We start from the raw sequence: 13,779 nt of genomic DNA, 5'->3' as shown, positions 1-13,779 counted from the left end.
CTGAGTATTTTATCTTCTTTGGTGCTCTTAAAAATGGCACCTTTTCTTCCATTATATCTTTTAACTGGTTACTGTTTGATACACTGTTATTAGCCTTATTTTGCAGATGGGAAAACTGAAATATATTAGTACACCTCAGTCACTCCAGATGAGATAGACCATTTTCTCCTAGAAGTTCCCACTTCCCAGCCTGAAGAGGACACTAAAACAAGCCATTCTCACCTCTAGAGACCCACTAGACTAGGTGACAGACACCAAGATTCTGCCTCACTGAATGCCCCCTTCAGAAGTTTCCTCTCAAAAGCCATGAAAATAACTACCAGTGGACTTCCAATTCAAGACTGCATATATGTTGAGAAACAGAGTTCTCCTTCTCCAAGTCTCTGAAAAGCCAGTAAGCCAAATAAAAGGAAATAACTCCTTAAGAGATTAATATGGGTGGGATCAGCAGGCCAGAAATCTCGATCAACTTCTGGAAGACAAAAAAGCAAATGGGATCATACTGACTGGTAAACCGGCAGAGAAAAACAGAGGGTCAAGGGGACTACACTCCCACTTCTCTCCACAACAAAAGAGGTACTTGGCCCCAAGGAATTAGCAAAAACTGGAAAATTACTCTGTAAATAAATGTAACAATCAATTAGAAGGACTAGGGCTCCTAATGTGGGTGTTTGCACCTAAGAGAAGGCAGAAGCTATACACATCATGGGACTGCTGGAGAAAACACTGTAGGGGGAGGAAACAAAGAAGGGCAGTATTTAGCTTAGCAGTAAAATCTTCAATTCTGTTCAGTCAGAACAAACAGAACACGTACATTGAATGAATCAAGCTTCAAAGCTGAAGAAGAAAGACAATAATCTAAATTTATCACTGTATAAATATTATGTCAGTGGATATGTTATATCTATACGTGAAGAAGAATGCTTAGAAATTACTTCTCTACTCAAATTGAATCTGAAAGATTAAAGAAAAGGATGAAATCAGTGGTCTAAAGAAGCGGTCCCCAACCTTTTTGGCACCAGGGACCAGTTTCATGGAAGACAATTTTTCCACGGGTGGGGACGGGGCAGGCGGAGGGGGCGGGGGGGATGGTTCAGGCCATAATGCGAACAGTGGGGAGCGACAGATGAAGCTTCGCTCATTCACACACTAGCATGCTCACCTCCTGCAGTGCGGCCCGGTTCCTCACAAGCCACGGACCAGTACCTAACGGTCCACGGCCTGGGGGTTGGGGACCCCTGGCCTAAAGAACAAGTACAAGAAATACCTCAAATCACAAAATCAAAATGTAAAGATAAATACATCATGAAAAAAAAATTAAGGAGACCAAATATGCAATAAATAGATTCCACAAGGAGAAAATTATTACAGATAAAAGAGGTAATAATTAATAATAGATAACATTAAAAAATCTTTCCTAATATGAAGACTTGAATCTGTAGATTGAAAGTCACTGAGCTCCAAGCTGAAGACTGGATGACAAAATACACATAACTACAAATAAAAAAAAAAATCCTACAAGCATTCAGAAAGAATAAGTTGCCTACAAAGGAAAAGAAGAAAAACAACATTGGGCTTCCCTGGTGGCACAGTGGTTGAGGGTCCGCCTGCCTATGCAGGGGACACAGGTTCGTGCCCCGGTCCGGGAAGATCCCACATGCCGCGGAGCAGCTGGGCCCGTGAGCCATGGCTGCTGAGCTCCGCAGTGGGAGAGGCCACAACAGTGAGAGGCCCGCGTACCGCAAAAAAAAAAAAAAAAAAAGTAAACCATTACAGCAAAACACTAGGCCTGGGGGTGAGGGGAGAATGGTGTTAAACAGAAGAGTATCAAAAGTCTTATCCAGAGAGAAGGGGACTGAAAGAAGTATCTAAAGACCTTACCTTAAAAGGAAGGGAAATAGGGAAGAAAAGAGAGCACCAAGAGGGGAAAAAACAGCCTACCTAAGTTAAAGAAACTGTTTGATTTGCAAATTATAATAGAGAAAATGCATATCTGCATATGAGAGCATGGAAAAGGGAAGCTAATCACTAATGGGAAGTAAAAGCATAGCAGAACTTCTAAAATTAAGTTATCTAGAAAGGTTTTCCTTGTTCTGATTGTAATCTTCGCAGGTTTGTCACTTTATGTATTTTTTTTAAAAAATGAAATTGACTATATTACATTTATAAACAGAGCTTTAAGTGTTTCAGGGATTTTCATTTACTAAATTTGAACATGCAATTGAATGTTTACAAGGGTTTAATGTTAAGTTGAATCCAAAGCTTAAGGAGAAATAGAAAGAAAGTTAAAATTTTAACTTTAAATAAACAACTTAATAACCAGGAACTTCTACATAGTTTTATACAGTTTCTGTGCTTTAAGGCCCTTCTTGTACATCATAAAACTCACACAGACAAACATACCTTGGATTCCATCCCAAAGAGTTTAATTAGTGAAATACCAAGAAAGTCTTGTAGGAGCATGCTTCATGGTTAATTACAAAGACAGCCTAATGGCTAGACTCCAATACTGAATAAAATTTTCTGAGATTAAGCAATGTTCACATCAGACTCTGCTGATTATCATTAAATTTATTATTTTTGTAACACTAATGAGAGTATATTGGGTGATAGTTATATTTCATATTGAAAGAATATTTTAGGGGCTAAACTATACTCCAGATCACACAACCAAAGTTACACAGTAATAGAAATATCTTTTTTTTATAATGCAAAATACACATCTTTTTGGTATTGTACATAACAGATAATTAAGGGTGTGATGACTATGAAAAGTCACAGAGTATAAAATAGGCCTGGGTGTGATACTGATATATCTGTCACTGGTAAGCTGTTAATGCTACCTCTGTATCCTGGGAATCCTAAAATGAGGAATTTCTATAGAAGACAAAATAACAGTCAGGGTATTAAAAGCAGAGAATTGTGAAATAGCTTTATGGGCTTCCAGAGGAATTTAGCCATTAAAATAGCCATCCTAGATCTGAAAGAAATGCAAGAACCTAGAAGAAATACCATATTCCAAGCCCTTGTTACCTATTGGGACTGCTGCAGTATCTTCTAACTCATGGCCTCATTTCAAATAAGGCAGAGAATGAATAAAGCAAGCAACCAACCAACCAATCAAATGCATGAGCCATTATCATTAGTTCTATGATGCTATAAACTAATAAATACATTGCAGAAAAATTAAAATATGTACACCAAATTATCTGGTTTAACTAAAATCAGAAGCTTCTCTTCTCACTTAAAATCAATTGTCTTATAATGGAGATACAAGTGAAGATCTGACTGAAAGATCTGGGCATCTGTAGACTCTTAATTTTAAAGGTATACAAGTTCTAGAAATGTGGTTTAATTATGCACTATCTCCGTAAACATTTCAAACTATATGTCATTGTTTGTCATACATACTAGGCTATGAATCTGCCAACAATGAGATACCAGAGAACATTAAACAAGATCATATGATAAACATTTCTACTCTCAAATGCCAAAGAACTAGAACCTCTCATGATTGTGAGTTAGTAATAATTCCCAGGTGTCCTCAAGGTCATATTTTTACAAGGTCACATTACTGTATGCACTACTTCACTTTTATGTTGGCTGCATAATTTATACATCACTGGTGCTCAAAAACTCCTCAGAGAAGGAATTTCAGAACTGAGAAATAAGCTGTAGCCTCTTAAAAGTTATTACTTACTAGAAAATAACATTTAGCAGCAGATACATCAAAATTTTTTATAAAACTGAAGTCTTTTACTTTTAACATCAGTTACACTGGGGTTCAAGATTTTGCTCTACCATATACTGACAACATGGTGTATGTGGCTTTCTGAGCTACAATTTCTGCATCTGGAAGATAGAAAATAATAATACCTACTTTACAGGATTAATAAACATGTAGCTGATGTACTATATCATATTTGGCTTAGTACACTGCATAGAACTCCTAAATAAATTTTTCTCTCTTAAAAGAATTAAAACATTTTTGTTTTTCCTTTCTGCCTTATATTCCCCTTTCATATTTACAGCAGCATTCTTCTAATGATCCCTAAGGACTATTCTACTCTAAGGACTCTGGGGATCTTGAAATATTCTAGTCTAAGAACTCTTTTACCATAATGGTATGATTGATATTAACTTTACAAAATGAGAAATCAGAAAATGAGAGATTTGTGAGTCAGGGGTAGGCAGGTTAGAACTACTGCCATGAAGGGAGACTGACACTTCCCACAGAGCTATAATGTAAGAAAAGTTACCCCTTACTCCAACCAAGTCCAAAAATAAAAGTTATTCCAAAAGCTACTGGACATAGTGCTCCTCTGTGAGTACCTCCTCCTAAAGCAGACGATGACTGGCAGCACCAGAAACCTACACTTCAGGTAGCTATGACTTTACCCTCTTAGCTATGGTGCCTCAAATGACACACTGCTATTCTTTTGAGAATGAATTTAAAACCCAGCTCAGAAGCTATTCAGAGAAAAAGAAGAGCACTCAATCTTCTGCCCTTATTCTGTGTGTGTGCATGCATGGAAATTAATGAGTATGTAACCATAATGACAGTTTGGTTAATGTGTATTAGCACAGATTTTAAAGAAACACATAAAACTTTTCTATATATATTTTTAACTATCAAATTGACTTTACAGAAACAACTCTCATATACAGCACTGAATCTATAACTGATTCTCCCAAGGTTACAGCTGCAACTCCCACTATCCACCCCTCACCACCTTCGACACCCACACACACTTTTTTCTGCAAGGCGTTTCAGCTGGAAAGCCACTGTGAACACTGTGCAAGCACTCTGCTGCCACATTTCCTTATGTCTGACTGCTGAAGAGGTGAGAAACACTACATGGAATGTGGCCTTACCTTGATCTCTTTGTTGCACTTATAAATAAAATAAGATCAAATCTCAAAGACATATTTGGTTTGGGAGAGTCATGGTGACATTCAGCTATGAAATAATATTGTAAACAGACAAATGCTCTAAAGTACCACAGTTTCCTAAAACAATGCATACACTAGCTCAGTTTCTCAGGATGAAAACATGGTCACATAGTCCTAAGGAAAAGAAAAGCTCAATCTTACACAGATTTGCTTTTAAACTGAAATGTCAAAAGAAAATCCCAGGGCTTCCCTGGTGGCGCAGTGGTTGAGAGTCCGCCTGCCGACGCATGGGACACGGGTTCGTGCCCCGGTCCGGGAAGATCCCACATGCCGCGGAGCGGCTGGGCCCGTGAGCCATGGTCGCTGAGCCTGCGCGTCCGGAGCCTGTGCTCCGCAAGGGGAGAGGTCACAACAGTGAGAGGTCCGCGTACCGCAAAAAAACAAAACAAACAAACAAACAAAAATCCCAGACAGCCTCCTGTTGCCTCACAAGTAAATGGAGGATCACAGTACCAAATCTATCACAACAACAAAGTCCAGGTTGTTTCTTCCTTTGACAAATATGTCAAAATAACTTCCACAATTTTAACACCAGGCCAGTTTTAACACAAACATAATAAATACCTCATTCCTACTAATTGTTCATGACACACTGACCATATTTAAAACTATGCAATATGTGACGCATCAGCACACCTTGGGAGAGAAGTAGCTTACTCAAATAAGAAAGGCTAGGGACTTCCCTCATGGTCCAGCAGTTAAGACTCTGAGCTCCCAATGCAGAAGGCCCAGGTTCAATCCCTGGTCAGGGAACTAGATCCAGCATGCCACAACTAAGAGCCTGCATGCTGCAACTAAAAGATCCCGTGTGCCGCAACTAAGACCTGGAGCAGCCAAATAAATAAATATTAAAAAAAAAAGAAAGGTTAAAATAAAACTATGGAGAGAATGAGAAGGCTGACACAAAAAAAAGAATTTCATTTGCTAATAAAATAGTTCATTTTCATACTTTGAACACTGAATTATTCTTTAAAATGTAAAACATACTTCTTATTCATTTTAACCACTGATTAACAAATTTAGTGTGGGTTATCAAGAGTTCCTAATATTCAATCTCTTCTGTCATTTAACCTAGACTTTAAAAATAAAATCTGTAGATAAAGAAATCCTTTAACTTGAGAAAGGAAAGACTCTTTGAACACTAAACATAAAGACAAGATCTGATGAAAATAATGATCTGTTCTCCTACCCAATTACTCATAGATAAGACTGTAAAATATGTTTAATTGTCCATGTGGCTGACAGTGATAATATGCAGTACAAACTTCTAGAGTTTTTTTTTAATACCTCCAAAAGAATTAATTTGCTAACCCTGTTGAGAAAGAAAAGCCAGAATAAAGTCTCCTAAAATTTGTAACAGCACAACACAATTAATACACAAATGGCACTGTGTCTACAAGTTGGGTGAGACCTCTTTCTTCACCAATGAAAGAAACTTGGAGAGCTGCTTAATCAGGAGGCATTCTCAAACACTTCAATTTTGAGGTTACAGCTAGAGATCAAACCAAGAGAGATTTGCCAGGGCAGGGGGCAGGGGAGCTATAAGGGGAGTGAGATATAAGGTCAGAAGGCTTTGATTCATGAAACAATTAATTCGTACTTAATCAAAATGTTTCATACACATGAATAAGGCAACAAAAGCAGCCATACATACATACACGCATACACACACACACACACAGAGGAACATATTCCAAGAAAAAGAAGAAGAAAAATCTATTAGATTCAAATCCAAATCACATCTGTTAGGTACAAATCAGATATACGAAGGGGTAGTAGTTCAGTCTCTACCTGAAATTCCTGAAATGCTACTACAAAACCTGTCTAACACCTTCTCTTCCTGGTGTTCTAACAAGTCATTTAAAATGCCTTTTACAAGCTCAGGACAAGTTGTGGAATGAAGAGTGCTATGTACAAATAGAAACCTGTCCTCTTCAGCTCCAAACCTTCCCCCAGAGAAAAGAGGTCTTACTGGAAAAGAAATTAAAACAAAGAGGATGGGAGGGCTGGGTAGCACAAGTGAAGGACGTGGACAGAGGGACAAAGGTGAGAGAGGGAGAACTGACAGCAAATTCCATAATTACCTGAAATGTTCTTCTCTTTCTCCCTCTTCATCATCAGTCACCTGGGTTATAACTTCTGAATCCAAAAAAAAGACACTGTCATCTCCTGAAGGGCTACCCTCACTTTCTGTTTCCATCTTGTACTTCAAAAATTTAAACCTCAAGCCATGGACTAAAGAACAGCAGTTTTCAGGCTGTTCAGCTCTACTGATGTACACACAGGTGTGCAGCTGAGGCACCAGTGATATGTGATCATGCTGGGCCGAAGTTTATTATGTGCTAGGTTAATTGCAGGTGAGGCAAAGACAGGAAATCCCATGAAGCACCCTCACTGTGTCAGACTGCTACACCTGTGACACCAGACCCCTCCCACTGCCTTAGGCTCTGTGACCTACATAACCAAATGCAGCACCCAAATGAAGGTGAGTTTTCACTAATTATTATTCATTTAATAACTATTCCTCTCTTCTCAAACTTTCCAACTAATAAGTTAAAAAACAGAAGTTTCCAAGATGCAGACTTCTCTTACTTATATCCTTTTTTCTCTCAGACTTTTTTTATTGAAGTATAGTTGAGTTACAATGTTGTGTTAGTTTCAGGTATACAGCACAGTGATTCAGTTATATGTGTGTGTGTGTGTGTGTATAGTCTTTTTCAGATTCTTTTCTCTTATAGGTTATTACAAAATTATTGAGAATAGTTCCCGGTGCTACACAGTAGGTCCTTGTTGGTTATCTATTTTATATGTAATAGTGTGTATATGTTAATCCCAACCTCCTAATTTATCCCTCCCCCTGCTCCTTCCCCTTTGGTAACGATAAATTTGTTTTCTATGTCTGTGGGTCTATTTCTCTTTTGTAAATAAGTTCATTTGTATCCTTTTTTTTTTTTTAGATTCCACATATAAGGGACATCATATGATATTTGTCTCTGTTTGACTTACTTCACTCAGCATGACAATCTCTAGGTCCATCCATGTTGCTGTAAATGGCATTATTTTGTTCTTTTTTAATGGCTGAGTAATATTCCATTGTATATATGTACCACATCTTTATCCATTCATCTGTCGATGGACATTTAGGTTGCCCCTATGTCTTGGCTATTGTAAATAGTACTGCTCTGAACACTGGGTGCATGTATCTTTTCGAATTATAGTTTTCTATAATTCCTTTTCGAATTATAGTTTTCTCCAGATATATGCCCAGAGGTGGAACTACAGGATCATACGGTAACTCTGGTTTTGATTTTTTAAGGAACCTCCATACTGTTCTCCACAGTGACTGCACCAATTTACATTCCCACCAACAGTGCAGCAGGGTTCCTTCTTCTCCACATCGTCTCCAGCATTTATTATTTGTAGACTTTCTGATGATGGCCATTCTGACCAGAGCGAGGTGACAACTCATTGTAGTTTTGATTTGTATTTCTCTAATAATTAGTGATGTTGAGCATTTTTTTCATTTGCCTGTTGGCCATCTGTATGTTTTCTTCAGAGAAATGTCTATTTAGGTCTTCTGCCCATTTTTTTATTGGGTTTTTTTTGTTGTTTGATATTGAGCTGTATGAGCTATTTGTATATTTTGGAAATTAATCCCTTGCCGGATGCATCATTTGCAAATATTTTCTCCTATTCTGTAGGTTGTCTTTTTGTTTTGTTTACGATTTCCTCAAAGGAGACAAGAATATACAATGGAGAAAATACAGTCTCTTCAATAAGTGGTACTAGGAAAACTGGACAGTTACATGTAAAGAATGAAATTAGAACATTCTCTAATACCACATACAAAAATAAACTCAAAATGCATTAAAGACCGAAATGTAAGACCAGATACTATAAAACCCTTAGAGGAAAACATAGGCAGAACACTCTCTGGCCTAAATCACAGCAATATCTTTTTAGATCCGTCTCCTAAAGTAATCAAAATAAAAACAAAAACAAACAAATGGGACCTAGTGAAACTTAAAAGCTCTATCTCAGATTTAAGAAAGGTCAACTAAAAACTAGAAAGGATAACACTGCATGAAAAGGTCTCCTGGGCCAAGCACAATGGGAGGCACAGTTACAGATCTCAGAGGTAGGGAGGATCACAATTTATAGAGAAGACAAGCATGGTCTAGGGACCTGCCCAACCTCATGCCTTCTAGTATTACATCCATCTTTCCTTCCCCACAATAATAACTGCCACATACACCTTTGCTCAAGTATCCAAAGTGGGACACAGCAGCCAGGCTTGTCCATAGCTTTTTAAAGAAAAAAGAAGTAACTATCATAAGTTAACAGATGCTGAAAATTACGGCAAATAAAAGCATGCAACATTTTTACACACAACTTAAACTGCAGATGCTAAACTGCAGATGCCTAGAGCAGCAATAAAATGACTCGCTGGGAAATGAGTGAAAAGTATAGCATCTACAACACTGGCAACAACATAACTGTTACTTAAAAAACAGGCATGCTGGTACCAACCACTGACATGTCACCCATGCATGGCCGTCTGCCTTTTACCGAGCAGCCAAACACTGCGGAGCCTGGTTTTACATTAAACCTGACCAGATGAAATTTTAAAAGGCATCCACTGGGATACCCTTGAATTTTCATATTTGAAAATAAGCAAAATTAACCCTCTAGCTGACTTTGTTTATATGATATTTTTTCCTTTCTACAAAACTACAATTTACTTTATGTGTTACTGTTTTAATCTTGTTGCTTCAAAAATTATACAGTTTTAATCCATGGACTATGTGGTCATTACATGTATTCCTGCTAGAAACTGAAATTTGCTATCAGGTCTGGGAACAAATCTGGAAAACAAACTGTTCTTGAGAGCAGCTACACTGGAACAACTCCTGAACAATTTATACAGAGATATCTTGCAAACTAGTCTAATGATTTTCACTCAAGACAAATCCAGAGAAATTTTGGCCTGAATAACTATAAAAAAAATTAAAGGATTATTGAGATCTCTCTATACCATAAATCCCCTATCATTTTCCAAAGATTCCAAAGAGATGAAATTAAATTTAATCCCTTCCTCATTCCATCCATTGAAATAAATTCCCAATGGATCAAAGATTTAAATGTAAAGAGAAAACCATAAAAGAAAATCATGGGAAAACTTTTATCACCTCACAGCGAGGAAGTCCTTTCTAAGTATAATTTTAAGAAGCCCTGAAACCACAAAAGACTGATACACTTTACTACATACAAATTTTAAAATCTTCCCTAACCAAAAAAAAAGGTTTTAATTGTGAATAAAGTAAAATGTAATTAATTAAGAAAAGATATTTGGAACATATCACAATGGGTTAATTTCCTTAATATATTAAAAAAGTGCCTATAACTCTTTAAAACCCAACAACCCAAAAGATAACTAGGCAAAGGGCATAAACAGAATAATAATAGAAAAATATGAAAGAATCTTAAAACATAAAAAGAAGTATTTAACTTCACTCATAATAAAAATGCAAAAAAACAAGATTTTTTTTTATCTACCAGGCAAAGATTTTTAAAAGTTTTAACAAGCTGTTTCGAAGATGTGGGAAAATAAATATACACTGTTGGTGGAAATACACATTGGTATAACCTCTATGTAGGGCAATCTGGCAAAAAAAATCCTGTGTTTTCATGAATCCTACTTACCTTTCTTTTTAATCATTTCTTTTGCTCTTTCACTCTCATGGTTGATTACCTCCCTTCCTCAAGCCCTTGCAAACAGGAAAAAGTGACCTGTAAGCAGAATTTGTACACAGCACACTATGGGCAGCCTGACTAACGTCAGATCAGTCAGGAAGCCTCTTCTAGTTCTGCTGCCACATCAGAAGCCTACCTCCCTGTCCTGCACCCCTGCTGCAGCGAGAGCCTCCTCCCCTCCCAACCTGACTTATACACCAAGCAGACCTCCCAACACTTGTTCTCACAGTTTTGACTGTGCTATTAGAAGTTTAAAAAAAAATGTTTTTAACTTCAGAATCAACATGTGTTTTTTCTGTTCCCTTCTTTGATAGCTTATGAAAATGTAGAAAAAACAAAAGATAATGAATAGCAGGGAGGCAGGACAGGAACCAAGCAGAGTCAGTCCCAAGGTCACCAGAAGCTGAGTGAGGGACTGGCCGTTCCTGCAGACCACAGGGTGGCTTTAACCCTTTTTCCTGATTGGCTTAAAACCTGACCAGACTCCACTTCCACAACAAGCTTCTTAGAGCACAAGTCTCTGACCTAAACCCGGGGAGTCATCATCAGTAGTTTAGAACCAGTTGATTCTTCATCTTCTACTGACCAAGAGGTAAGGAAGCTGAGGGAAAGAGAAGTTCCTAATCCCTGCAGGAAAAGCATTCTTAGCAACAGTTGAAGAGTCCCAAAGTAGAATGCATTTTTTTTCCAAGAGAAAAACAATTTAAAGATATAAATCCACTAAAATTTAGAATGAATACATAGTGTAAGAATGGTTAATGATGGATGGCATTTGAACATTAGAGGAAAATCTTCAGTCACTGGAAATATTTTAGAAGGATTCTTGCCTAATTTTTCTTATACAATTATTTGGTACACATGGATACATTATACTCAGACACACACTATTCATGTTTAGAATACATAATTTTCTTAAGAGTCCATTTGGTATATCTATGTGTAGAGTCATAGCTGTGAAGCATTCTGTGGACAAGTTTGGTCTACTTGGTTAGAAAATGGAACATTCGATGTTAGAGAAGACTTTGCTTCATTAGAAACTTGTATTCAAGGACAGCTCTAACTCTGAACTGTTCAAAGAACTAAATAAAATTTCCCCCCAAAATGGCTATTTGAATATGTCATCCCTATCGCAAGAATATATTCATGAAATAAAAAGTTCCGTTTCAAAAAGCTGTGTATAAAACCTGGGGGAAAAACAGTTTTCAATAGAAGTGCAAGTATTTTGAAGTCAAACAGACATGGGCTCAAATCTCAACTATACTGTTTATAGATAGTATGGTTTGGGGCAAGTAACTTAAATTACATCTCAGTTTGGTAATCTCTAAAAGAGGAATAACAACCTTGTAAGGTTAGTGCACGGATTAGAAATGACGCATGTAATTATCATATTGCACAGTATAGATGAGACCCTCCCAGAAATGACAGCCATCATCCTCATCTTCATCACTGAAGCCATAAAATGTTTTTGTTGTTGTGATTATATAAAAACTGAGGAATAAAATATTTTAATCTGCAAATGTTTGGCTTATCACTCTGTAATTTTTACCATTATTAAGAAGAGAGTAGTAATTTAATAAAGAAAAAGAAACCAATCTCAACTAAATTAAGAGGCTGTTTTCTAATTACTTGAATCCCTTTTATGAATGTGAAGGATGCAAAATCAAAAATTAGAACTAGGGGCTTCCCTGGTGGAGCAGTGGTTGAGAGTCCGCCTGCCGATGCAGGGGACATGGGTTCGTGCCCCGGTCCGGGAAGATCCCACATGCCGCGGAGCGGCTGGGCCCGTGAGCCATGGCCGCTGAGCCTGCGTGTCCGGAGCCTGTGCTCCGCAACGGGAGAGGCCACAGCAGTGAGAGGCCCGTGTACCACAAAAAAAAAAAAAAAAAAAAAACAACTTTGTGGGCAATTCTTACTTTCATCTTTAAATTTATCCACAATTTTTAATTTTTAATATAAAAATGTATTCGCTATTTCATTTTTTAGTTTTAAAGAAATTAACTTCATGAATTAAAAGATCTAATCCAGTTTCTTCCCTTGAATAGCTGAATGCTAAGTTTCCATCTCAATATACCATAGAAATCAATGATGTTAAATGAATAAATACATATGAGTGAATGACTGAAAAGTTTAGGTCCTTAGCATAGGGAATACAAAGGCAATGTGCATAAATAAGGCAACACTGTCATACAAACCAAGATAAATCTAAAGTGGAGAATGAAAGCAAGAAAAATAGCAAAGGAGAAAAGCAAAAACAAGTATCTGGCCTAAATAACTAAGAATATTAAACAGACATTCTTTACATATCAGGATCTGAGAATCATGAAATAAACCTACACATCAGGAGTTAATATAAATTTAATCCCTCCTGTATAAATATATTTCCTATCCCAACCTATGAAGAACCAAAATCCATGGTACTTGCACCCCATCAAAGAAATCTAATGCCCATACTATAAGTGTAAAGACTGTATCAAATTCATAAACCACTTCGTTTCCCTTTTCAAAAATTCACAAAATCCAACCCAGGAATACCTTGTTCCAGTACTCAAGAGCTCCAGGTGCTCTTGCTCAAAGAAAAAAAAAAAAAAGCCATGGTAGCAGCATTAACATATTCTAGCAAGTGAAATTAAAGTAGTCAGAGGCTGCAGAGAACTCTGCATCTACCTTGACACTGGCACACAGAACAAGCAAGCTGCACTAAACTTAAGCATTCCACTGGCTGACTCAATAAATAACAAAACACGTGCTTTATGAGACATGTTAAAAGCTAAGGATCTCAGGAAATCCTCACTGGCTAAGCAACCATCTCACTGGTCTGAGGGACTACTCATTTTTTTTTTTCAATCTACAGATAAAATAAATCAAAACTATAATTGTTAACAATGAAGTCTGAAACAAGGTTTAATTCTTCTAGCAACAAGCTAAAGGTCACTAAAATACAACAAATTCATGTAACGCTTAAAGGAATATACTGGTTAAAAGTAACTAAACTTAACAGAATCCATCATCTTTTTAAATGACCACTGGATAGTAAAACAGTATTTCCATCTGAGAAAATCTATAGGACTAAAG

The 13,779-nt window shown here is 37.1% G+C and overlaps 1 protein-coding gene across 4 annotated transcripts in view; it reads right to left on the bottom strand.

The window, feature by feature from the left end:
- ARHGAP32 (Rho GTPase activating protein 32) overlaps positions 1 to 13,779 on the bottom strand; it is a 263,302-nt gene that overhangs the window by 166,263 nt on the left and 83,260 nt on the right. Inside the window, exon 1 of one of the 4 annotated variants that reach the window (XM_027092878.1) lies at positions 7,038 to 7,603. The exons of 2 other annotated variants lie outside the window; for them this stretch is intronic. In XM_027092878.1, the coding sequence (XP_026948679.1) occupies positions 7,038 to 7,153 (116 nt within the window). In that variant the 5' untranslated portion in view covers positions 7,154 to 7,603. Of the gene's footprint in view, positions 1 to 7,037; positions 7,604 to 13,779 lie in introns of those variants that run through there. One more of the 4 variants, XM_027092880.1, reaches the window with a different exon arrangement.

This window comes from Aethalodelphis obliquidens, unplaced genomic scaffold (genome assembly GCF_003676395.1).
Source record: "Aethalodelphis obliquidens isolate GAN/ISIS:26980383/991018 unplaced genomic scaffold, ASM367639v1 scaffold82, whole genome shotgun sequence".
NCBI lineage: Eukaryota > Metazoa > Chordata > Mammalia > Artiodactyla > Delphinidae > Aethalodelphis > Aethalodelphis obliquidens.
Note: the sequence above shows the minus strand (reverse complement) of the source record. Positions and strands in the feature narration are given on the sequence as shown.